Consider the following 26,913-nt stretch of genomic DNA (forward strand, 5'->3'; position numbering starts at 1 on the left):
GCGTCTCTCTCCTCCGGTGGGTGGGCGTGTTTTCTTCGCACCGTGTCGCTCCTCTGTCCGGTCATTCGGGTCTGGACTGGGACTCGGGCACGCTCCGCAGCGGGAGATGATGCCTCATTCATCTTTTTAACGAGTTTTGAAGTAGAGGAACTGCAAGATGCTGGTGACGCTGCTGACGCTGCTGCTGAGCTTCAGCGGGACTTTACTGGGACAACTGGAGGACTCTGAACTTGAAGATGATGTTGATTTGGCGGACTTTGGTTTAGACATTGTAAGATTGTTAAAGGAGACGTGTTTGAGCTTTTGGTTGTCAATATTTCGTCTTCTGATGATGTTTTTGTCTCCAGGCACCGCGCAGGGTCCCTCGCCAGGTGAAAACTATAATAACCAAGGTAAAACAGCTGTTTCAGTTACTGAGATATTGCGTGTTTATGCATTTTTTTAATGTATTATTTTGGAGGATTGGAGGGGGTGGGTGGGATGAAGAGCAGCCTCGTGTGGATTTAAATTATAATTTAAATTCTTTATTTCAAAATGATCAAATATGAGAAGAAATACTTTATCTTATCGTTCTGTCTTAAATCTGTTCATTTGTCACTTTACCTGAGAGTTGAGGATTTTGTAACAAACACTGTAATAGAATGCATGACCTACTTTTAGTTATTTAGAAGTTGATTTTGTCACTCTGAACCTCTGCACGTTGGGCGGAACGCATAGGACTGCCAAGCGCGCAGACGTGCCAAAGTATATGTCATGGCCTGGATCTTAGCTCACGAGCACGAATTCCTCTCAGTATTGAGTCAGTGTAAATTTGGAGTTCTAGCTTTCGTTGGGATGAAAACTGAAGTGATGAATAACTATCGGTGATCACAGCAGCTCTCCGTAAAATCTTGCCAAATTTAGCCAAAGCGCCACCGGTGCATGTTTTAGTGTTGTCGTTATTACTTCTTCTTCTTTCTTCTTCTTTCTTTTTTTTTACTTTTACTTTGTAGGAGACCAAACCTCACATCCAGGAACTCTCCATCAAGACCACGATCATCTCCCGCTACGCTTTCACCGCGGTGTACTGCTCCTTGCTCAACCGCTACCCCGCCGCTAGTGAGGGCGTCTTTCAGTTTCAAATCCCCGCTAATGCCTACATCTCCAACTTCACCATGTAAGAGCCACACAGGTCATCTTAATAGGATGGTGGACAGAATTATTAGTTAATGACTTAATAGACTGATAAAGGGAATAAAGCTGGTGATTTAGATTTTTAAATCTCGATTCTACACATCTTTAAATCTATATTTTCTCTTGAAGCCACATAACTCTCTCCCAGCTTATTGTGAGTGATTCTGCGTTCTGGGATTTTTTGGCGATTTTAAAAAGACATATTCTTTCTTTTATCCTTTTAATCATCTTGCTGTCTTTCACATTGTTCTTTTAGAATGACATTGATTGGTTCTATAGATAGCAAACATAGTTGGACTTGTGAAAGTCTAAATTTGGTGCTTAAGTCTCAGTTGGCAGAAGTTTCATGGGCTGTGAGATGTGGTTAAAATGTCTTGACACACTAGGCATTTGGCCTATATGAAGTCCACCTGTGGCTGAAATAAAGCATCCAGAATCAACCTGAGTTAAGGTTATCAGTCAAGACCAAATGTGGCAGAAGTGGAAGGCATTTGGAGCAAATATTCAGTGTTATCTGCACTCACGTCACTATTTTAATTACTGAATTGACATGGTGAATCAGATTCCAATAGATATCACTAATGATCACATGTATAACTGTTAGCAAGTAACAGAACTCAGTTAAAATTAGATTTTTATATGCATTCATTTATTTGTTTGACTGAAGCAGTTTTTGGATGTTGTGGAAGATATTTTATGTTTCCAAAAGGATTTCAGGGCTGGAAGGTTTTATGATCTTTCCATTTCTTTGCATATGTTGACAGGAAAGGGTGAGCTTTAATGCACACACACTCATAAATGCACACACACACACACACACAGATTAGCTCACTTATTTTCAGCACTGGACTCCGTAAACAGCTGAAAACATGATTTCTGCAAACAAATTCTGTCCTTTGTCCAAGAAAATCCTAGTTAAACTGTAACAATAGGTGCTCGTGAACGTGAGCACCACTAATTCTCAACCTTTGACCCCAACACACCAGGATCATTGGGGGGCGTGTCTACCAGAGCGAGGTCAAGCCGAAGGAGAAGAGGGTCAAACAGGAGAGAGGAAAATCTGGGACGAAGGAGCCAGGTGATGCAAGGTAAGAGAGGATGAACAGGTGTCTGTGCGCCAGTTTGAACTTAACTGTGTGGCCGCGTCCTCCGAATTACAGATTGATAGCATCCCATCTAAAAATCCTTCTACCCCTACAAGCACAAAGGGTGAACATGTGTTAGTGTGTGCGGGCACAAAGGCTGTAATGATCGTCTCTCCTCAGGCATAAATTGTGCCCCAAGAAGTGACACATGGGAGAAGTGACATCATACCATTTAGAACTGCCATGCAGAAAAGTGACATTTCATTAAATGTCATTCTGTGAGTCACAGACTCTACTGTAAATAGATTAAGCAGGCAAAGAAGGACGGGGCTGAAGGAAAAATGTGAGATTATTTGGAAGCAGTGAGTCCAATTTAGTGATATCACCACTTGGACTGTTTGCTTTGCTGCTCCACCTCTTTCAAAAAAATCATCCACCTTCATTAACTGCTGTAATGCTCCTTCCCTCATCTATCTAAAGCTGCTCAGTTATTATTTCAATACATAGGGGCATGGTCAAGAAAACTTAATCTTCCCATTCATTTGAGATGCATGGCAGTTAATGTGCAACATAAAAAAAAGGCTAAAAGCAAATATAACTGCAGGCAGTTTCAATAAAATTTAGACAATTAGACAATTTCTAAATACCAAGTACAAGAACTCCAAAAAATTGAAAATCTGCAAGATTTCAAAACCTCATAAACTTTAAATTAGCTCCATTTAGCAAATTCATTTCAGAGATTGCAAACTCCAAATATAATAAATCATTTAGCTTGTGCAAAGCTCCAAACATAAACCATAAACAAGTTATTTCCCCCAAAGCACACTACAGCTTTATCTCTTTTTTTTTCACATGCCATGTTTATTCTTGACTTTCTTCCAATATCATGTAATGTAATGTACTGTTTTTCATGATTACAGGAAACTTTGGTATTATAGCATTATACAGTGTTCTGTGAATGTAAAGGTTTAAGTTGTTGTTATTCTGGGTTTTTAGGTTAATGGTTGTGTATCTCTGATGAATTTCTCACTGTGGAAATTGGTTGGTTGAATTTATGGTCCCCACATTTGTTTCTGGCTACACAGAGAGGGATTGTGCAGAGTTAACTGACGTAGAGGATGCAGGGATGCACTTGCATGTCATTCTCCAAAAAGCTGACAGTGCATGGCTCAACAGCGATGGCTTTATTTGATGGTGACTAAGAAGGAAGTGGAACAACAGCGTTCAGCACAAGCAGGAAGACATGTTAAAACAAATGTCAAAGATCAAAAAGCCCACACAAGAATATCTAGTCGAGAGTTTTCATTGGTTTTAACACTTTACAAAGAAGCTTGTTGTCTGGCATGAGTAATATCTGCCTTGCATCAGGAGCTAAGCTAAGGGACCAACAGCACAAACATAAACAAGACCAGCCCACGTTATTAGTTGTTCCATATAATTTTGATACTGCACCCACGCACTGCTCCACAGCTGCAGACCTGCAAACTCTGCATAGCATCTTCAGATCACTAACTGAGCCACCATGACCGGGAGTAGTATTTTTTATTACTATGTAATGGTGGAAGTAGAGGAAATGCACAAAAGCTGATATATTGTCATAGTTCAGGACCATTGACTGCTGATAGAGCACAATTGAATCACTAAACTGTGTGGCAATGGGGCAATTATCCATATTATACTGTAAAACTTAGATTCTATGCATCACAGTACTTTATTATTTTTTTTTTTACATTGAGCTGCTGTTGTAGATTACAGTAAGCAGACTGTAAAATAACTGTTTATTGCTGCACGTCTAGCTGTCATTACTGTGCTTTAATTTAACAGGTAAGTAACTGTAATTTTGCAGTTTATTCCACTTCATCCTCTTACTTTCTTTGACTGCCTCCTCTCCTCTCCAGTCCAGAGCCAGAAGTGGAGGTGTTCAGAATGGCGGCTAAAATACCTGGTCGAAACCGGGCGGTCTTCCTTCTGACATACGAGGAACTTCTACAGCGCCGGCTAGGACGCTACGAACACGTGACCAGCCTCCGGCCCATGCAGCTGGTCAGCCGCCTCAGCCTAGACGTCACCATCGTTGACCATTCCCCCATCACGGACCTGGAGGTGCTGCCGCTCCGGAACGGCAAGAGCAACGCCGCCGCCAACACTGCAACTGCTCCTAAGCCACCAAACATACCAGGTTCATAGATATTGAGTACTGTGCAAAATCTTTGGGAAGTTAAAAGTTAAGACTGTTATTTAAGTTCCAACAGCATATAGACAACACAAAACAAAAATCAAACTAATAAAGCTTAATGGCATAAAGAACTCTCGATAAATAGTAGAAAAAAATCAAGTAGGGCTGGTCTTTGTAGTCTTTGTAGTCCATAAAATGTGGAGAGGTCACCAGTTTAGATTTACTGTTATAAAATCTCCGGTTCTTGATCCCTGTTAAAGCATTTCCTGTCTTTGTGCTCCAGCCAAACCTGAGCTTCCCATCACCACTGTGATCAAAAACGAAAAGAACGTCTGCAAGATCACCTTCAGCCCCAACATCATCCAACAGGCAAAGATCACCACCAGTGGCATCCTGGGAGACTTCGTGATCCGCTATGATGTTCAAAGAGACATGGGGATCGGAGACATTCAGGTGAAAGAACATCTCAAATGTGCTTAATAAACACAGACAGGGCCAAAAGTTTTCATGAAAAAAACAACTCAGCGACAATAATTGTTATATACTACATGCATGCTTGCAGATTTCCCATCCAGCAACGTTTATCCACCCACCTGTTAGTCATTCTTTTCTCTGGCCTCCTGCCACCAGCCTCATGTCACTGCCAAACTCCTGTCTGTCTTCGGAGCAGAACTACAACTGCAACCGATCTCACTGGCTGCTGCACGTCTGTCTTTGTTTCTCAGGTTTTGAACGGCCATTTCGTCCACTACTTTGCCCCCAGAGACCTTCCTGCTGTGCCTAAGAACGTGGTGTTTGTGATCGACACCAGCGCCTCCATGTTGGGGACTAAGATAAGACAGGTATTGCAATATACCCGAAAGAAAACTATTGCATCAAACAGCAGAATACTAATGCATTTTTTCCTTAATTTATGGCAGCTGTAAAACTACCATTAAAATGAATCTGCAGCGTGTTCCGTGATTAATGTTAGGATAATCAACAACAGAAGGAAAATAAACTGTGCAGGAACAAAAATGTAATTCAATTTACTTTAAGGCTGTCAAATGTCTTTTGTACCAGTAGATGGGTTTCTGAGCAAACGATGCGACACTGACAAAGATCATGATGAAACTGAGATCTTGAGTTGGGAAATGGATGGTAAATGGAGTGGTACTTTATGGTACCTTTCTGCCTAATCTGAGCAAATTTCTTCCTTCCAAAATTAAAAAGGGGGAAAAAATGGTAGTATGGCTAGGGAAAGAAAAGGGGATGACAAAATCATGGGAGTGGTTCTTTCCATTTTGATTAGTCACTTCCTGTTGGTGTTTCTAAGGGTGCTGAATTTAGTAGGGATGGTAGAAACATGTCAAGCAACATCTAGTCAAGTACCAAGTCCTAATTTATTTTGCCTTATTTTCCACACTGCTGCCCATCAGTTTCTATGTATTTGTCAATAGCCACCATGACGTTATCCATGACAAGCGAGGGGCGGTATAAGAATTTCCCCTCTCGCCCATGCGTGCGGTCTACCCTGCAAGCTCGGGTCCTCTACCAGAGGCTGGGAGCTTGAGGGTCCTGCGCAGTATCTTGGCTGTTCCTCGGACTGCGCTCTTCTGGACAGAGATCTCCGATGTTACTCCTGGGATCTGCTGGAGCCACTCGCCTAGCTTGGGACTCACTGCACCTAGTGCTCCGATTACCACGGCGACCACTGTTACCTTCACCCTCCACATCTTCTGAAGCTCTTCTCTGAGCCCTTGGTGATTTCTCAGGTTTCTCGTGTTCCTCGTTCCTGATGTTGCTGTCATTCAGAACCGCTACAGCTATCACTACGGCCACCTTCTTCTGTTTGTCTACCACCACTATGTCTGGTTGGTTAGTCACCACCTTTTTGTCCATCTGTATCTGGCAGTCCCACAGGATCTATATGTACGTATGTAAAATTCAGCCCTATTTTCTACAGTGCTCCACCTTCAAGACCTCAATCACCCTTGCAGTGATTGACTGGACCACACAAAAAATAAAAACACAGCAAGCATATTTTGTGTGTGGGTTTTGGAGTTAAATAAATAAGTAAAGACTAGAGGTCCAGAGTGTGTAAGCAGGGAAATTTCTTTTCCAGTGTTAGTGTGTTTACAGCTTAGCACCTGCCTGTTTTCCAACTTGAATGTGCTTCGTTTGTTAACTGAAGGGTTCGCTCTTGAATTTTCCTGTTACCAGTGAGCAGGCTTTTCCTGCTACACATTGTGAGTTTGGATTTGGACAGCTTACATTTACACTAGGCTCATAAGCTTGGTGTATTTTCACATTAGAGTGTTACCCAAAAGTTCCACCCTGGAGCAGAGGTCCTGGACACGAACCCTTCTCCTAAAGGAATCTGAGGAAATCTACATTTTCTGACCACCTCTCTTCCTTTATGAGGCTCTTTCCCTGTTTTAAAGTTGAATTTTAAAAGCTGCACTGGATAGGAAATGTGACACCCCCACCTCCTCACGCCCACACTGGAATATCAATATCAGACCTTTTCCTCCATCTGCTGTAGCACGATAATCCCCTCAGCCAGAGCTGATCTTTGCAGCTGCCATGAAACAGAAAAGAGGAGAGAAAGTGAAAAACAGATTTTCACTGAGAGAGAAAAGTGGAAACTGTGAGGGAGGAAGGTCAGAGTCTATGGGGTAATGGAACTTTCTGGACAACAGTACCCTCGACCCTCTGATCCCTCTCCCCACCAACAGCAGCCCCAAGTGGGCTGCAGGAACAGAACAACGAGTGTGTTTTGATGTGGCTGCACAATAGAGGTTTTTCAGTGAAGGTCAATCTGTGGTTCTGACCCCTGCAGTATACACCCCATATAGACATCTAAGAAGCTCCTCAGCAGCAAATCATATATCTCTCATCTGCTCATTTTTGCAGATCTGAAGATGAGGATTCAACACGGAAAAGCAGGAAGTTTTGTCTCCAAATAACTCTTATTTCTTATTTCCCCTGTACTTAAATATGAAGAAGTAGCATGTTCTGTAAAGATCTGACAGAATATGGTATCAAGTTTTATGGTACATTTAAATTCAATGGTTCCACATCAACAGCAAGTATCTGAAGTTTATATATTCATCAACTTTTATGCTCTGTCGGTCAAATTTTGAGTAGATAAGACAGAAAACATTACCACTGCGGGATAAAATGCTAATTACTTAGAAGAAAGAGCTCCAAACATTCGAGTTCAAGACCTAGCAAATAGCACTTTACACATGAACTACATGTCACCACTGGAAAATGTTCTGTCTGTAAATCCAGAAATGTCCAAAGCTATTGTATGTATACACGTGTAGTGTTTTTATCCGTAAAGAAACATACCACAGTGGAAACAATGACAGAATTTTATTTTGGCAATTAAAGCAAATAAAGAAATCAGGTAACAAACAAACCTTGTTTTCTTTCAAGGGATGATGAAAAGAAACGCTTCACAGTGATTGTTGGGATGGGGTTGGTGCTGATAGATGTTTTGAGTGTTTGCTTCCAACCCTTGCACTTTACAATACAATGAGCAGGAATGCAGGTTCAACTTAACCTAAGATAACCTAAAGCAAATACTGACACAGGCTCGAAAATAGCACAGAATTACTGTGAACATGACTGTTTCACCACGAGTTCCACCTGCAAATTCAATCTGAAATTCGTCACTGTAATAAGGATAAAAAAAATATTCAGTAGAAAAACACAGAAAAGATGTGGGTTTGAATATGTAACTCAATATTATGCTGGCTCACGATCAGAAAATATAAATTAAAAACTGAAGCTTTATTTAATTTTAAATCCATAAAAAGAGAATGCTGAAAGAAACTGATAATATTTTGATTGCCACTAAATATGAAATGGAAAAGCCAGGAAGGGCAAAGATAACAAGGAAAATCTGCCAAAATTACAAACATTAATACCTAAAGACAGGAAAAGCAAAAAGTTTCATTTAAACAGTCTGAGCGCTGCAGTAAATTATTTATTTTGAGGGTCTTTATTCTGCATGAATTCGTGAATCTTTGACAAAACAGAGACACTCAAACATCGAAGATGTTTACTGTCTTGTGATTTTTTATTTCCCGTCTCCCAGACTAAAGATGCCCTCTTCACCATCCTGAGGGACCTGCGGCCCGGCGATAACTTTAACTTTATCAGCTTCTCCAATAAGATCAAAGTTTGGCAGCCAAATCGTCTCGTGCCAGTGACCCCCCTCAATATCAGGGACGCCAAGAAGTTTATTTACATGCTGGCGCCCACTGGAGGTGAGACGGTTCGTCTTTGTCTTGTCCTTTTGAAGACTTGAAGTAAAACTGCCTTTAATAACAGCAGTGACCTTCTTTGCTGATAAATAGATGTTGTTGTAGACTTAAAGTGGGAAAAGTGAGTGTTTAATAAGGACAGTAAACATATTAAAGTTTAGCTCAGTCACTGTGTTTCCATAACCTGAGATGTAAACCTAGTGATGTCCCTTCACTGTAGGCACCAACATCGATGGCGCCATCCGGACCGGCTCGTCTCTGCTTCGAGACTACCTCTTGGGCCCTGACAGCAGCCCGAACAGCGTCTCGCTCATTATTTTCCTGACAGACGGGCGGCCCACTGTCGGAGAGATCCAGTCCGTGGCGATCCTGGGGAACACTCGCTCAGCTGTGCAGGAAAAATTCTGCATCTTCACAATTGGGATTGGTAATGATGTGGACTACCGACTGCTGGAGCGTATGGCTCTGGAAAATTGCGGGATGATGAGACGCATCAATGAGGAGGCTGACGCAAGCGCCATGCTCAAAGGGTATGGCTTTGACATGACACCTTATAGGCTACAGTTGATATTTACGGGGCAATGAGCCCCATTTTGCTAATGAAGATGAGAGAATTTAAGGAAGCTTATTTTAATGTGTCTAAAATTCGCTTAAGATTATTTGACACTATGATCTAAAACCGCTGCAAAAGGACTCTGACATGGCTTAGTGTTAGGGGGTAAGTAACTGGTCGGAAACTGGTTTGAACATGTAGTCTGGATGAGATCTAAATTAGGTGTGAGGCTAGTCTGAAGTCTGTCTTGTTGTTAAATTGAAACTATACCACAATTAGCCTGGTCTTCTTTTAGTCTAAAATTGGTCCAAAAGGTTCAACATTAAATTTGGGGAGAAGGTCTAAACTCTGAAGGTCTGGTACTTGGCTTTAGTCTGGTTTTTACTTGACAGTCTGATGGCTGTCAGCCTTACACTGATCTAAAACTGGTCTAAAGGTCAACTAACACTGACTCGTTTTCAAACCAAGGAAACAAAGGAAAACTAATTTTTAACCAGTCTTTGCTGGAATTTAACTGACCTTAAACTGGTTTAAAAAGCAGGTCTGAAGCCTTTTTATGACTGTAATCCATCTATAAGATTAACTGTTGAGAATTAGTCTCTTTCTATCCAAGCTCCTTAGACAACCCTGACCTGAATGACATGGGCATTTTATCACAAAACAACACAAAAAATTCAAGACGAACATTGAGATGTATGATTAAGTAATTCTTACTTTCAATAAACGATTACTACCCAGTGCCCTTCACCTTCATAAATTTATAATCTCATTCTTATTAAGCAATTAGCTGTCCTTAATTCCTCCCTTCTCCCGCTCTGATATGCCCGTGCGTCTCTCATCGACCTATGAGGGAACCACGACCGCAAATGTGACGGTGCTGACAAAAGACGTCTTTAATCAACTCTCTCTCTGAGCTCTTTTTTTTCCTATCCTTGACGCATGGTCCTCTTCTCCCTCTCTCTTCCGCACTCAGACACACGAGGTGTTTGTTCAGTTGAGCAGGAATGTGTGTGTTTGTGTGTTGTGAAACCTGCGTCTGAGTATGTACGAGGGGTTAACAGACAGACTCCAAAGATAATAGCCCCTGATCTGCTTGAACAAACATATTCATCAGGAGGTGAGGAGGTTTGCTGTGACGTGACGACAATGACAGGCCGCAGGAACTCTGAAGTGGGGTGGCAACAGCTTAAGGGGTTAGACAAGGGAGTTTATGGCCGGAAGGTGGCTTATTTGAATAAACAAGATGAGGAAGTATACTATAAGACCCTTCTTTTTCTGACACTGATCACCTCTCTCGTGGTGACACTGAACAAGCAAATGCAGGTTTGGAAACTCTATGCACAATGTGTAAAATTATATAGTGAAAAACATGCTTGATAGAATTTTTAATGTTAGAACTGTGTTAATGTGTTAGTATTACTACTGGACTCTGCTGGGCAAGCAAAACCCAGCTTTACTGCTTATCAGATGTTCACCAATTAATAATCTATAATATTAAAACTTTTATACTTTATAACTTTTATATAATGTTAAAGTTGCCAAAAAGAACACTGCACATTTAGTTGTTTGTCCAACTAATGCCTGACTGAGCTAATTTGATTGATCTCCTTTCAGCTTTTCTTTCATTCAACTGAAACTCTTCATATATTTGTGTTTCTTTCTAGGTTCTATAATGAAATCGGAACTCCTCTGCTGTCTGACATAAGAATCAACTACACGGAGAACTCCGTCCAGTACGTCACTCAGAATCTTTTCACCAACTACTTCAATGGCTCTGAGATCGTCGTTGCCGGCAAGCTCACAAACGAAAGCGCAGAATCTCTCCACGTGCAGGTCACTGCCAGTAACAACGATAAGAGCATCATACTCGAGACAGACGTACCACTGCGAAACCGGCAGATAGATACAGAGAAGCATGTGAAGTTAGCCACTTCTGCAATGGCGACGGGCGTCAGAGCCCTGGGAACTGACGCGACACAGAAATTAGGAGTCGCTTTGGGTTCGGTAGCAGAAGACTTCGTGGAACGTGTGTGGGGTTTCCTAAGCATCAAAGAGGGGCTGCGTTCACGACTGCGCAGCCAAACCAGCAAGGACAGGGAAGGCCACACTCAGCAGGCCACCAACCTGTCCATGACCTATCACTTCCTCACTCCTCTCACTAAAATTGCGGTGGAGAAGCCTGAAGTCCTGACTGATGGCACCATGGCCCCAGCGCCCACCATTACGCCAGGAGCCGGTGAGGCTACCTCACCTGCCAATGAGCTGCCAGGAGACACAGATGACAGAGAGCCACAGACACCTAACAGGGACCTCAACAGCCAGGCTTTATCGCAGAGCAACACAATCGGTAAGGTAGTGGCTCCCAGGTTTGGGGGTGCAGGGTGTCTGTAAAGTCTGCCTAATGAGTTCATGAGTATCTTCTTAGTTAAAAATTGTAAGCAAAATCTACTCAGGAGGAGCCGGAGGGCCATAACAAAATGATCAAGACATTGAACTAGCCCCCAAACTCTCCATACCTCAGATCTGATCAAGGATCAACCCCATCCACACAAACCCTACCCTACAACTCGCAACTCCAAAGACTGCAAATGTCCAAATGCCAAACACTACAGGACATCCCCCTGTGGAGCTTGAATCCTTGTCCCAACTCATGAAAGCTGTTTTATCAGTATGGGGAGTTACACAGTATTGGGCAGGTGGTTTCATGTTGTGGCTATTTATGAAACAGAAAATGAAGCAAATAAGGTTACACTAGCAAACAAAAAGATGAAATTTGAAAGGAATTAAAACCATTATCTCATGTAAGAACATGCAGACTGTCTCTTTTCTGTCAACCCGCATTACACTAACAGTTAATCCAAACATAGTTATCGTTAAGAATTGGCATTAAGCAGTTTCTCAGGTTTGTTACTAAGACTGAATTTTCTCTTCCTTCTAGGCAAAGTTGTGAGAAGACCAACAAAGAAATTCATCACCCTCTCCAAGACATCGGGTAACTCCAGAATTTCTGTGCTTTTCCCCTTCTTTTTTGGGGGCACTGGAAGCATATATGCAGTGATGACATGGCACCAACTTAAAAGACAGAAGAAGGGGAATGTATAGTAGACTCGCTCTACACTCTGTGTGGGCAGCCTGTAATTTGGATGTCGGCAGTGATTACACAGACAGCGAGAGGTTCACAGATTCCTCTGAACCTGACCTGAAGAGAGGAAAGAACGTACAGGGTCTAATTGAAATGCCAACACAGGCACTACGTGGCATTTTAAACCTTAAGTGCTGTGTGCTAATGGAGTCTGAAAGAGGATGTTTGTGGATGTGTTACAGTAAAGAGAGGGAAGTTCATCAGAAGCAGTTAGTGAGGGCTAATAGCCCTGTCATTAGTGTTGCTCTGTCATCTCACTGCTCCCCTCTTCATCTTGGTTGGTTCTCAGCAAACTGTCGGTGACTCCAGTTGAACAAATAAACTCTAACCTAGGAGTAATACACAGACAGACACACGGATGTAAACGCATGTAAGAAAATCATCCATCAGTTTGCTGTTTATTTTCACAGGTTTTCTTATCCCAGAGTCATTTAATGCTGATAGATACCATACTTTAATTTACAGCTTTATTATTTATTTTCATTTTACCAGCAGCAATAATTTAGCTTGTTTTGTTTTCACCTCATTACAAAATTTTCGTCCTTGAGACACTTGCTGCAGGAAGCACCCTAAAGGTAGTTTTGAGTACTTTGGTACGTCACTGTGTGCATGTCGACAGATGTTGTCAGCACAATATCACCAGAACTCTGCAACAAGCTGTCAAAAAGCCTTTACAAGTGTGCAGCTGAGATGGGTTCGGTAATAATACAGGATTTACGTTTGAGTCCTGATGGTCAAAACTTGCTGCAGCTGTAATATTAACACAACATGACTTATTTTCTCATTTGAGCCACAGTCCTACCCCCTTCTTATTTCATAGCTACCCATTGTTGCACAATAAAAAAATTTTCTTAAAGCACCTCTTCAATTAAAAACCCATGAAAGGCTGATTGGTTACTGTCGTCATCCCCCTGGATGGCCGGTTGGTGTCGACACCCAAGTTTGTGAATGTGATAAGTGAAGAATACTGCAACACAGAATTTTTAAATTCATACAATAGGTGCATCTACTAAAAATCTCGGACGAGTTCAAATCTTAGTTACCTTGACCTCAAGGCCATTCCCCTCTGACCTTTTCACACAGACCTGCTGGTCACTGGATACCTTTTCTTCTTTTAGACCATTCCCTCACAGACAACAAACTATGTAACTTTTCTGTACATTTTATCAGTCTACCAGCATATCTCCAGTATCTAATTGTGTTGAAAATGCTAAATATTTTTTATTGCCCTAACAGATTTATGAACCAATAATTCTTGCATGAGTGAATTGCATTTAATTGTGTTTTTCCCCCGTTAAACCCTCTCACAGCGGATGGTGACCCCCATTTTGTTGTTGAGTTCCCCCTGAGTAAACTGACTGTGTGCTTTAACATCAATGGCGAGCCTGGACACATCCTTGGCCTGGTCTCCGACCACAAATACTCTGGTAAGACTTGTGACTAAACCCTATACACCATGTTCCAAATTATTATGCAAATGATATTTTTCTCAGTTTTTCCTAAATAGTCGATTCAAATGACAGTCGGCATAATTTTCGAGTCATCAACCATTAGAGTATAATTCAAATGTTACTCAACAAAACTGCCAATGAAAACAGTGTTTTTCAAAAATATAAAACTTAAAATGCACAGTTCCAAATTATTATGCACACAAAGTTTCAAAACATTTTATAGGTTGTAGAGAACTGAAAATGGTAATTTGTTGAATTTGCAGCATTAGTGGATCAATTTCACTGAAATCAAAAGGTATTTCAATCAAAAACTTCTTAACAGGTCAAATTACATATTAACATAGGACCCTTTATTTGATAGCAGTTTTACAATTCTTGTATCCATGGAACTTGTGAGTTTTTGGAAAGTTTCTACTTGAATGTCTTTGCAGGATGTCAGAATATCCTCCCAGAGCTGATGTATGGATGTGAACTGCCTCCCATCCTCGTATTTTTTTGTTTGAGGATGCTCCAAAGGTTCTCAATAGGATTGAGGTCAGGGAAGAATGGGGGCCACACCATGAGTTCCTCTCCTTTTATGCGATAGCAGCCAATGATGCAGAGGTATTCCTTGTAGCATGAGATGGTGCATTGTCTTGCATGAAGATGGTTGTGTTGCAGAAGGCACAGTTCTTCTCTTTCTACCATGGAAGAAAGTGGTCAGTCAGAAACTCCACATACTTTGTAGAGCTCATTTTCACACCTTCAGGGAGCCTAAAGGGGTCGACCAGCTCTCTCCCCGTGATTCAGGCTCAAAACATGACTCCACCACCTCCTTGCTGACGACACAGCCTTGTTGGGACATGGCAGCCGTCCACCAACCATCGACCACTGCATCCATCTGGACCATCCAGGGTTGCACTGCACTCATCAGTGAACAAGACTGTTTGAAAATTAGCCTTCATGTAGTTCTGGGCCCACTGCAGTCGTTTCTGCTTGTGAGCACTGGTTAGGGGTGGCTGAATAGAAGGTTTATGCACAACTACAAGTCTCTGGAGGATCCTACACCTTGATGTTCGCAGTGCTCCAGAGGCACCAGCAGCTTCAAATATCTGTTTGCTGCTTTGTAATGGCCTTTTAGCAGCTGCTCTCTTAATAGAGATGTATTTGTCTGGCAGAAACCTTCTTCGTTGTGCCTTTATCTGCAAAAGCCCGTGTGTGCTCTGACTCAGCCACAAATCTCTTAACATTATGGTGATCATGCTTAAGTTTTCGTGAAATATCTATGGTTTTCATTACGTGTCCAAGGCATTTAACTAGTTCACGCTTTTCAACAACAGAGAGATCATTTTTCTTTCCTATATTGCTTGAAAATGCTGGTCTGCTTAATAATGTGGAACATCCTTCTTTAGCAGTTTTTCCTTTAATTGGGCTCACCTGGCAAACTAATGATCATAGATGTCAGAGATTGATTTCAGTGATACAAAGAGTCCTGAGACACAATTCCATCCATGGGTTTAATTGAAAAACTACTTATTTAATCTTTATGATACTTAAACACAAATTGCATAATAATTTGGAATGTGGTGTAAAGGCACCAAAAATCATTTATGCCTTTAATAAAACATGTTCTGTGTTCTCAGGTGTGACAGTCAACGGTAAGCTCATCGGCGCCCCGGCACCACCGGGCAGTCACAAGCAGCAGCGTACTTACTTCAGCACTATCACCATTGTGGTGGATAAACCCCAGCGCGCCTACATCGAGGTGACACCTAAGAAGGTTATTCTGGATGGACGGGACCGCATTGTTCTGCCCTGCCACTCTACTGTGTCTGTGGACAGTGGAGCGCTGTCTGTGGCCATTGTGGGAAATTCGAATGTGACCGTGACGGTCGGTGGGAACATCAGCTTCGTAATCCTGCTGCATCAGTACAAAAACCCGGCGCCCTACCAGAGAGACCATCTGGGGTTCTACATTGGAAACAACAAGGGGCTGTCGCACAACTGCCACGGTCTGCTAGGTGAGTGTTGAAGGAGTATTCATCTGTAAAATCCTGTTGCTCTGAGAACTCTAATCAATAAATACTAAAGCACTGTTCTCAACCTCTGGAGGCTGGAGCACTGACTTAAGTGAATATATGAATATTTGGTTAAGTAACTATATATGAAATGATTATTTATTATTCACAAAATCCATGCATTTTTACATTCATCAGTCAGGAACAACTTTATAAAGTCGCTGTCTAAAATGGAGTAGGTTCTCTTGGGTTGCAAAATACAACTCCAATCTGTTGGAGCATGGACAGGGGATCTCCATCGGTGTCACTGAGGTCCACCACCGGCTTGTTGTCAGTTTGGATGTTAGAGTTAGTGGGGTGCGGCCTCTGGACAACAGGCGTGTGTTTGACCAAACTCTGGGGATGTGGAGGATTTAGAGACTGAATCGATGCCTTGGGCTCTTGGCCACGTTCTGAGTCATTCTTAGGGGTTTTTGTAGTAGGGCTACTGTCCAGGGTGTGCTTGGTGCGTAGTACATGTCAAAGCCTTGTATGAATGCTGAGACCCAAGGCTTCCCAGGAGAACACTGGATTATAATGGATAAGGGGTCACCAAAATCAAGAGGAATTATCCTTTGAGCATAGTCAGGTAAAGCCAGAAATGTTCTCACTAAAACTGGAAGTGATTTTGCATTAAGAAGCTACACACTTGGAAGCTACTTGCCAGGTTAGATCACCGCACTTGCGCCACTATACAAAGTTGCAAGTAAAAAAGGTCACATTTTGAGAAAAGGATAAAAGTATGTCTAATTTAAGTATTTAATTACAAACTAAGCTTTAGATAGCTACACTTTAATCTGGGCTAATCTGGCAGAGTGATTCAGAGATTTGAAAAAACCTGGCTTTATCTGAGTTATATGGAGCTACATTGTTGCAAATTGTGAATAAATGCAGATTTGTCAGAGAATATATTGTAATAAGATCCATTATCAGCAGGAAATTAACTGACTGGCCTAAAAAAGGCTTAAAATAACCCCCCCTTTTTCTTTTTTTAAATTTCCTTTCAGGTCAGTTCCTGTATGAGGAAGTAGGATTGGCAGAGCTTCCTGCACAGGGAGATACAAAGCCCTCACTGGTCCTGAAGGTGAAGAACCGCTCAGTGCCCGTTGTTCAGAAAAGTAGGAGGATCTACAGCGGCACACAGAGTGTGGACTGCTGGTTCGCCAGGAATAACGCAGCCAAGCTGATAGACGGAGAGTACAAAGACTATTTGATGTCACACATGTTTGACACAGGAGACTGGCCACATGGGACAAACCGGGTGTGAGATGAGCACAAAGAACTATAGCTTCAGCATTTAATTACCTGACTAAACTCCTTTTAAAGATAATTATCACATCCAAAAAGACCTAAAAGCCTCCACACATTACGTTTTTTTCCTACTTTCAGGTCCCTTCTGAATATATTTTTATTATTTCTGATGAAAGTTAAAGGTTTTATTATACAATTTCTTATTTTTTACATTAATTATATAATAAAAAATGTAACTAAAATAATGAAAACTAGAAAAATTTTAACGCTGCTTTCTGATATCACCTTTTGCACACATGTAAACTTAAAGCTGTAAATCACACCTGTTTACCACTGAGAACAACCCCACCAACTAACCCTTTGTCCTACTGCTGATGAATACATGTAAACCTAACACACCCTTACATACAGCACCTTGTCATCAGGTGGAGGTCACAGGGCTGCAGGCCACACCCACACAGGTGTGGTCTGGCCAGGTCTCACTCAGGTTGTCTGTCATCGTGCTGCAGCGCCCGGGCTGCCACAGGAATTCAACACCGAACACGAGTTCATGTGTCAATCATCTTTAATGATAACACAGAGTAAATACATTCGTAAGAAGCGCTGAGGCAGCTCACGGCCTGTGCATGACAACTCAGATCATGCTGTACCATGCCATCCACAGGATTATAACTTTGTTTATTAAGAAAAAAAAAGAGAAAGAAATACAAAATACAATATTACAGACAGTACATATCAAACTGTAGACCTTTGAAATTATAGATGTAAACCATGTAGGCAGGAATACTTTGAGGATAAAGTAACACACATCCATCATTTGACCCGTTTACCACCTTTATCTGGCGAAGACTCAAAACTCACACCTTTTCACTAAGCTTCCTATTCAATGCATTTACCACAGATTGGACCACTATATAGATTTACAGTTTTCATAACTGAATAAATAAAATTTTGCAAAAGTTTAACACACAGCTGCTGCATCACCACACTGTAGTGTAACATAAAGGCCTCCTATAGGAGACAAAAAAAAGTCTGAAGTGTTACAAAATGTTCTATTGTTATTGTTAAAAAAGTGCCTAAAAACTACCTGATAATTCAATTTTAAGCTTGACTGATGCTTCTGCATTAAATCTACGACATAGACATTTATCCTACTCCATGTAATTCTCCGGAAGTGCAACTACTCGATTGAGCAGCTTGTTAGTAATATGACATATTGGAGCAAACATAATGCTCGTGTGAAATATGAAATATAAGTTGTTATTCTATCTGGCTTGCTCACAATGCTAAACCACCACCAATGCACCACATACGTTTTTTTTTATTTCCATAGCTTTAATAATTGCTGCATAGTACCGTCTGTCTTCTTTGCAAATGTTTGAAGTAAATCAACCCCCCCCCCCAAAAAAACAGACTGTTTATAAAAGATGGGTGTAGCCTTCAGGTGTGAAAAGTGAAGCCAATGCAGAAGCACTTTGAGCCTGCATTCTTTCTAATGGCCAGCAGGAGGCAACTGTTTAAGTAGTCAAAAGGAGCCATGTTGTATAGAAGTCTGAGGAAAAATGACCAGACTTCTTCAGCCTGACAGACACTGGCTTAGTACCTGGAGCCTGGCTCGCAGTCACCAGTTGTCAGGGAAAAATAAGTACTCCTAGATCAGGTACTAATAGTTGCTGGAAGGCTGCTGGCTACGGAAGTATGATTCCTCGATTGGTTGACGAGCAGCTGCTTGCCGTCACTGAAAAGCTCCTTGTGATGGCTTTGATTACTAGCAGATTGCTGTGGTTGCCTAAAGTTTGTGTGTAAGATGTCAACTCGTTTGTAAAGAGTTGTGAAAGTAAACCGGAAACACAGAACATTTACCTTCAAATTAAAAATTAATCTTTTTCAAACATGTTGGATTCAGTCAAATTTACTGTAAAAGGCTGTGCTTAGCAAGTGTTTGTAGACAAAACAGTGTCTTCCATGCAAACTAAAGGCGACTGCAGCAATCTCTTATCAAACAGACTTCCGCAACTTCCGGTAACCACTCACCAAAGTGTCAGGGAGTGCGCATTCACCAGCCTGTGTGACTTACTTGACCTGTGAACTCTGTAAAGATATTTCTAATGGGTCTCAATTGCTAGTTTAAAGCATGCTTCACTAGAGCATGGTATTCATTCTCTTTATATATAAAGACAAAGAGGGGGAAGTGTAAGTGTATGTATACTTTTACTAAATCACGTGTGTAGCCTTTAATGTAGTAAAAGATAATCTGAAGAGTATTCATCCAAATCAGGTCAAAACCAGTTTCAAAATGGCCAAACATGAGGCTTTAAAACATCTGTCTTTTATGTAGTTTAGGATTAGGATGCAACAGCTAGCTCTGATGTTAAATCGCTAGTTCACAGTGGTATACTTTTATTTAATGTTCATTTTTTTAAACGATGGCCTCATTTAGAGTAAAACAGACATCTTTTATATACAGTCTATGGAAGGAAAGCAACACAATGACGGCTGCTGTTTCGGTGGTGCAATGTCAGAGCAAGGTCATCCATAGATTAAACGCAGGAGTATAAATCAAGTTTAAGATGTGTTGGTGGTGTATTTCATCAGCCACATTATCCACGTGTTGAAAGTGCAGCAGCCAAAGGACTGATGTGTGCGGTTCAACAGAAAAACAAAAACAAAAATCCCACTGATCGCCCTTTTACCTTAAAGTAAACAGCCGGAGGGAGAACGTGCAGGAATGACTATAATTACACCTCAAATAAAAAGGTGGATTCAAAGTGATTATATTTGAGTATAACCTTAGAGAGCACTTTTATATATATAGTGTATACTTTCTTTCTCCTTTTGGAATATGACACTCGATAAATGACTCTCTTTAGAGAAACAACATTTCCAAAAGTCCCTGGAGTTGAGAGAAGACAGATTAATTTTAGTCTTTGTCATTACCACCCGTAGATTTTGCCCTGTGGGCACCGCGCTCCTTAATGATCTCTCCCCACACACGTGGCGTGTTCAGCTGTGGTTTCTCTGATGTTCTCTTGCAGTAAACGGAGGCAGCAAGGTGAGAGGATAAAGACTTTCTAATTCCCAAAACGCTACGTGATGCACAGTGCATGCATATACTGAGTCGACCTCCAGTTCTAAGTGTTCTAACCTTCGATGCGGAAGAAGGCAGCTAAAGGTATTCACATTCACAGGTTATACGACCTTAAATTGTGCCTTTGCTTGCAAAGAAGCTGATATTAAGACTGACGACAGTCTGTGAAGACGTGGATGGAAGTTTGTTTTTCTTATTTATGCTGTTATGTGTTGTGTGTGGGGACAGTCGATAATCGAGGACACGTCACCTGGGTTTACACTGCCACCCAGCTTGGTCTCAGTGGTCCACCTGAGTACTGCACATAGGGGACCGGTTCAACCTCAGCCGGCTCCTCCTCCCCCTCTGAAGCCTCTTCGGTGTCTGTCTCAGCCGACAGCAGGACCTGAGAGAGGGGGATTTTGTTAGCCACCAGAGCTTACAGTAGAGCAGCACTAACTATAAGCTAAAGACAAAGAACAGATGACTCATTTTCAGCTGTAGTGTGTGTTTAGACTTTGCGTCCTAGGCAAAAAGCTGGGAAATCTCTCAGCTCTGGATTCCCAGTCCACAGTGGAAAAATACCGCTGTTTATTTGCAGCTTTGAAGACACTCTCCAGAAGCAGGAGGAATTCAACTCTCTAAGGAGCAGAATTCCACAACTATTAGACATTTAAAGTACTAAAAAAGTTCCATATGTTTCTTTAAAATAGGGTTTGACATGTGGAAAATCTGTTAAAAGGGTGAGCTTAGAGATTAGTAAAGAGTAATATCGGAGTAGGAGCGTGCATGTTTGATCCTTTCCAACCCTAACCAGGTAGCTTCAGTGCCTAAACCTATCCATCTATCCAAACAGCAAAAGAAAATGAAGATTAAGCGTGAAAGAAAACATTAAGTATAAAGGACTTCTGGAAAAGAGGGAAATATCTAAACTACAAACAGATTGTGAAATACTCACTGAGCTCAAACTGCCATGAGAATGTGCTTTTGCAACTGTACTGTTGCAAAAGTCAAGAGCGGTCCCAAATTCTACACAAGGGCAAACAGCCAAAGTTAACATCAACTTTTTAAATGTTCATCCGTTTGTGAGTATGAATCAAACAGGTGTTCCCCAAGGGACAATTTCAAGCCATTAAACCTCCAGCTGTGTTTGACCAGAGCTTTGATCCCTGTAGCTAATGTGGAAAACTGGGAACCCAGATTAAATAGAATGTACAACGCAGCAGGTGTAACTGAATCACTGTCGGTTAAGCATAAGTTAGGACTTTAAGCTTTGGTAAATGTGGGGATTTCAAGGCTTTCACACATGCTATGTGCCTTCTTAGGTGCCTTTAAGGCCCTGTGAACTGATTTATTGCTAATGGTTCACTCACACAAGAGTAAGTATAAGACTGTAAACGCCCTTGTGACTAGGTGAAATTTGAAGTGAATATTTTTGACTTTTTATGGCCGATTCCACGTACTGATCATACAGAGATTGAGTTTGTTGCACACATTATCTCTGTGCAACCACGTTTGAACACAGGCGATTGTACAGGTTGCCTTTGACCTGTCAGCCTGTCTCCAAACTTGTATAGACTGCAACCACTGTCAGATATATTGTCAAAGGTTAACAAACATCTTATTTAAGTCAAAGTCAAAAAGACTTTATTTATCCCCAAGGGGCAATTAAGATAGATGATACCTTGCCGACCATACATACAATACACAAACATCACATTGGGGAGACAGGTCAGGCTAGGTAGCACTGGCCAGTCGACCACACGAACAGCGACCTGAACCGAAACCATAGAAAATGCACGACATGAGGAAAGACGAGGATTTCCAACACGTGGTAATCAGTCAAGCGCACCTCATCTGCACCTCGCTCAGGAGAAAAGCACAGAGACACAGGATTTGTGTCTCTGGATTTGAACCCAGGACCTTCTTGCTGTGTAACAGTACTAAAACTGAGCATCCATACCAACTTCTTTATTTGTAGCGCTGCAGCTATACTCTCGTTAAACTCATGTTAAACTCATATTAAACTTCTTCTATAACAGTCAGTCTAACTAACCACAACAACAGCATTGTGGCTCCAACTCCACTAAGAGCTCATCCAAATCAATGCCCGTCTTTCTGCTGTCCTCCTCCACTCAGCTTTCCATAACATCAGCATGATGAAACAAATTATAAATGTCACTTTTATTCTTGGTATGAAGGCTTGATTTATGCCTCCTTGGCAGACGACCAGGGAAAAGAAAAGAAGAGGGAGGGATAAACACTCTCATCACATTGCACACAAGGGTCACGCACCCCAGCAGTCATTCGCCCTAAAGTCTGTGAGTTCAGCCTTTCCTTAGAGGAAAAGAAGGATATCAGAAGCTTCTATGCCTGGTATGAATTACTACAAGAAACCTCTTCCAACTTTGTCAGACTAGACAAACCAGCATCCAACCACGCACACACGAAAAGCCTGCTTGTATGGGCTTCCTCTTGATCAAGTGGGATCCAATAAGAGGCTTTTTCTGCGTGTTATTACCCTTTATCCTTTTCCCTTTATTTTTTCTGTGTAATACAGACAAAGGGTGAGAAACCCATTTAAATATCAATAATCCTATATCTCCTTTTAAATGTCTGCTGAGGTTTTAATTCTATACGCAAAACCACGCGCAAACATTTTCATTACGGGAGTCTGAAACTTCGACAACCAACTATAATCAAGCTAAAATCGCCTAATTCAACAGCACTGACGAAAGCTCGAGAGAAAAGTCTGACTCAGTGTTTCTTGGACTAAATTTATGGGTTTGGATCCTCATTAGATCAAACGTAAAGAGAAAAACAACAGGTGCAGCTCACACCCAGCGAGACAGTGTTGGTACATTAACGCTCATTTCGACACACGATGAAAGATTTTTCTTCAAAAAGGAAAGGCATTCAGCTTTCACATGGCATGGTTGGATCTGTCTTGGTTAATAGTCCCAGAGGGTGTTTGGTGGGAACAAAGTTTTTTCAGGGTTATTTCCTTTTTGGAACAAAACATTTATAATAATAACAACAACAAAAAAAAAAAAACATCAATGAGTCACTTCCAGAACTCACACGAGTCTGTCAGATTCCTCCAGGGATTTAATTTAACTGATGGCTGAATAAAAATACTGAGATTTTAACCCTGCATGGACTAAAAATTCAAAATTCAAACCCTAAAATTTGGAAAAAAAAAAAATGTAATATTGAACAATATCATATTATCTGTGTGTTCTTTTTAACTTTTAAATAACTGTTTGGCTTCTATATGAACACTAAAGAAAACTAATGGCTTCATATTAAAAATTACAATTACATACAGCAACTGAAATGCCTGCAGACTCTAAAACACATTTGCAATGAGGTCTTACCACAAAAAAACCAAAAACAAATTACTGCAAATAGTAAAGATGGTAATAGTAAACATATGATGGTAACCAAATGATACTCTGGTATTTTTCCCCTTTTAAATCTTGATGGCGTTCATCAGCTGGAGCTAAAACGCTGATAATTTACTGTCACTGCTACAAACTATAAACCCACAAATATAACTGTGTGGGTAATACAGTACCGGTACGTCAAGTATTGACTCAACTCACAAAAGACAAAAAGGCAAAGGCTCTAGTGGAGAAAATACAAAAAAAAAGTGCTTCTGCTAATTACAGTTCAATTGAAATACTTTCAATTGTTTTTCCTACAGAAGTGATATTTTATCACAATAATAACAGCTGCTTTTAAACTGGTAAGTGATATTATTAAAGCACTAGTTTGTCAGCTTGGCAGACAGACACAGAAATTCTGACTTCGTTGTCAAATACGTCCACTCTGCTGGGTCTTCCTCCTCCTACCTGTCTGTAAGAAAAGGGGAGCCCCAGGGTTCCATACTAGGCCCACTGCTGTTCTCATGTGTAACTATAAAACAATGTTTACGAGTGACAACAGGCAAATGCTGCATTCTTATTTCAGCAGACACATATATGGTCTATCTGCTTCAGCAGCATTAGCCTTTAAATTCTTACAGTCGGGTTTTAATGTTGTTCAGTCTAAGCTTGAATTAAATGGGCACAAATCCAGTTTGATTGTGATGTGATGTTTTTACACAGCAACAGTTACTCTCACCCTTGACTCCTCACTGTCCACCCACGGCAGAGATTCGGGCTTCTTCACCAAGCTGTCGGACGAGTCGTCCAGGCTCTTCATTGTCTTATACTTCCTCATCATCAAGCTGTCTACCACCCAGAACATGATTGACTACAGGGGGAGACAGAGACACCACAAGGTGGTACGTCCAAAGCAGTCAAAAACTGTCCTGATTAGTTTCACTTTCTCATCATGAAAACAGAACTTACATTGACTATGAAGGGCACGATAAGCATGACGAGGGCCAGCTCCAGCTGAGGGTTAGCTATGTAGCTCAGCAACACCTCCTGTAACTGGAACAGAAGATGAAAACTGATTAATAATAACAATGGATGGTTGAAGGAGTTTGAAATAAATTGAGACCGTCAAATAACGACAATTGTTGCTATGACGAAGGCTAATTTTACAACACAAATATTCTCAATGTTACAAAAACAAACTCTCTTTGAAACAGACTTCATGTTTACACTGGGATCAGGAGAAGTCATTTTTTCACCATCTTCCTTGTTTATGTTTCTTGGTCAAAAGTTCTTAAGTGGCAAAGTTTGTTTCTCATGAACTTTACATTTCTGATTTTTTATTTATTGCATATTTCTAGGAAACAGTGAAGGAAAAAAAATCACAAGGATTTCATAAGTTTCAAAAACTTCTTTTGGCAAATAAATACTTTTATATTCTCTCCCATATTTGCCTCAAAGACAAACCAAACAATGCCAGATGTACATGAAAACAAGATCGAAAGGGTGTTCAGATTCAAACTAAATTGTGATTCTTCTAGGATGAGATCACAGCTTGGTCAATTGTATTGGATTAAGTACAGTCTAAGACTGGCTAAACCTCGCTGAAGTCTTGGCTGTGCCATGATGTAAAAAGTGGAAATCGTTTCCTCTGCCTAAATGTTTTATAATATCAAAGGATTAGCGCACAATGAGCTGTAAAATCTTCTTACTTTGGACCATCCAGGGACAAGCAGCACAAGGCTGATGACACCTTTCTCTAGCACCATAATGAGCATGTAGACGCCACACTGGCCCAGCCATGCTGCTGCCTGGGGGGGGTCACCTGGAGGAACAAGGAGGGGGAAAAAATTAATGAGACTTCATTTGCACTTCATCTGTTAACGTCACAGGCTTAAAGTTCCACGTTTTTATTCCTGAACCCTAATAAATGTCCATCCTGAGTTCCGACATCCGACTTTCGTGGTATCTGGAAGGCAGCATGTGTGCCTGAGATGACCACTTTATGACATCATCCAGAGCCAAAAGTGGGGGAAAAAAACTGTAAGAAACAGGGTGTTTAGAAAAGTCTGAAACCTAAGCTCTTTGCTCACCACTGATTACTTCACTGCTAAAATCTGGCTATGTTCCATATGAGCATCCACCACTGTAACTGTTAGAGTGAACTGTTAAATGTTGTCATTTCTATGCTTGCCAACTCTGATGAAAGAAATTCCACTCGAGGTTCTAGGTGGGGGCTGTAATGTTTTATTGCAGATACATCCTATCTGGAAGATCTGCTTCTTTTGATGCAAGCTTCCTGCATTTACGACCCTTTGGTCAGCAGGAGGTCTGACACACACACACACACACACACACACACACACACACACACACACACACACACACACTCTTACAGAAGTTCACACATATACATACAAGGCCTTGTCTTAGAACCATGTGGGCGTGGCTTTGTTCTGATGTTTTTTTTGTGTGAACTGTCTCTCAATAAAAAGGCAGCAAGGGAGGTTGTCGTGGAGGTAATTTTCGTGGTGGACACAGACGAGGCCTCCCTTGCGCAAATAATCGATCGATCGACTGCCTTGTTTTCTTCATGATGAATAAGTCTCTAGAATTAGCGGGGCTTGTGGAAACACAGACCCAACAGTAACAGCACATATGTGACGGAAAATAAGGAAACACATTACGGGTGGATTTTAACATGAAACTATAGTCAAGCTTCATTTGACTACCATTGCTTTGAACCAGTTACTATACAGAATTATGGATTTGATTATAATATTGAAGGTGATGAATTTCTTCCCCTGGTCTCAACCTTTTAATAAAATCTCTGTTACACAGGTGCCTCACCACAGCAAACACAAACGAGAACAGGTCTGTCATTAAGGCAGGAAGGAAGAAGGAAGACTACAAGCCAGACGCGGGGGGGGGGGCAAACAAACACACCGATCTGGAAATGTCAGCGCTCATGTCAAACAAAACAGGGAATTAACTACAATTGTGCCCTTGACCAAAGCACAACTGTAGCCCAGAAGTAAGATGGATTTAATCGGGCAAGTTTAAGTAAAATTTTCCATCACACACAGACGGACGTAAAGGAAAAAAACAACAGGAGGTAGAGTGAGGGGGCTGCAGTAACTGTATTAAGCCAATAGGAATGTTTTCAGCTGCAGCTGGAGATGCTGGCTATGCTCCTGGTGTACCTCTGGTGGGTCTACAGCGCCCTCTGCTGGCAGAAATTAGCACTGCACCTTCTTCATTAATGCGCCTCAGTGTTCATTTTGTGTGTAAATAGATGAGAAGAAAATGAAAAACCATAAAGAGAAGAAAATTATTCGGT

General features: G+C 41.2%; 2 protein-coding genes across 4 annotated transcripts in view; one reads left to right on the plus strand and one right to left on the minus strand.

Moving 5' to 3' along the window:
- On the plus strand, positions 1-24,513 carry itih5 (inter-alpha-trypsin inhibitor heavy chain 5). The gene is made up of 14 exons (XM_086268317.1): positions 1-271; positions 348-392; positions 993-1,156; positions 2,160-2,261; positions 4,157-4,437; positions 4,718-4,887; positions 5,160-5,276; positions 8,522-8,693; positions 8,911-9,220; positions 10,908-11,590; positions 12,182-12,235; positions 13,696-13,812; positions 15,459-15,836; positions 16,880-24,513. The coding sequence occupies exons 1-14, from the start codon at positions 158-160 to the stop codon at positions 17,137-17,139; spliced, it is 2,967 nt and encodes a 988-aa protein (XP_086124443.1). The 5' UTR covers positions 1-157; the 3' UTR covers positions 17,140-24,513.
- The window catches only part of tmem110l (transmembrane protein 110, like), a 21,183-nt gene continuing 5,387 nt past the window's right edge, over positions 11,118-26,913 (minus strand). The window contains exons 5-9 of one of the 3 annotated variants that reach the window (XM_086268319.1): positions 25,286-25,398; positions 24,546-24,629; positions 24,316-24,447; positions 20,462-20,596; positions 11,118-12,714 (exon numbers count right to left, since the gene is read on the minus strand). In XM_086268319.1, the coding sequence (XP_086124445.1) occupies positions 20,468-20,596; positions 24,316-24,447; positions 24,546-24,629; positions 25,286-25,398 (458 nt within the window). In that variant the 3' untranslated portion in view covers positions 11,118-12,714; positions 20,462-20,467. Of the gene's footprint in view, positions 12,715-17,457; positions 17,687-17,782; positions 20,597-24,315; positions 24,448-24,545; positions 24,630-25,285; positions 25,399-26,913 lie in introns of those variants that run through there. The other 2 variants (XM_086268320.1, XM_086268318.1) reach the window with 2 other exon arrangements.

This window comes from Aulonocara sp. 'chitande type north' Nkhata Bay, linkage group LG17, assembly GCF_057382095.1.
Source record: "Aulonocara sp. 'chitande type north' Nkhata Bay isolate Kocher_YH1m ecotype deep benthic linkage group LG17, A_spYH_male_GT1.1, whole genome shotgun sequence".
NCBI lineage: Eukaryota > Metazoa > Chordata > Actinopteri > Cichliformes > Cichlidae > Aulonocara > Aulonocara sp. 'chitande type north' Nkhata Bay.

Bases quoted from the DNA above. Each gene is read 5' to 3' on its own strand.
- itih5 (XM_086268317.1), top strand. From the start codon at position 158: ATGCTGGTGACGCTGCTGACGCTGCTGCTGAGCTTCAGCGGGACTTTA. The intron at 272-347 runs GTAAGATTGTTA...TTTTGTCTCCAG, and splicing joins CGGACTTTGGTTTAGACATT to GCACCGCGCAGGGTCCCTCG. The intron at 8,694-8,910 runs GTGAGACGGTTC...CCTTCACTGTAG, and splicing joins CATGCTGGCGCCCACTGGAG to GCACCAACATCGATGGCGCC.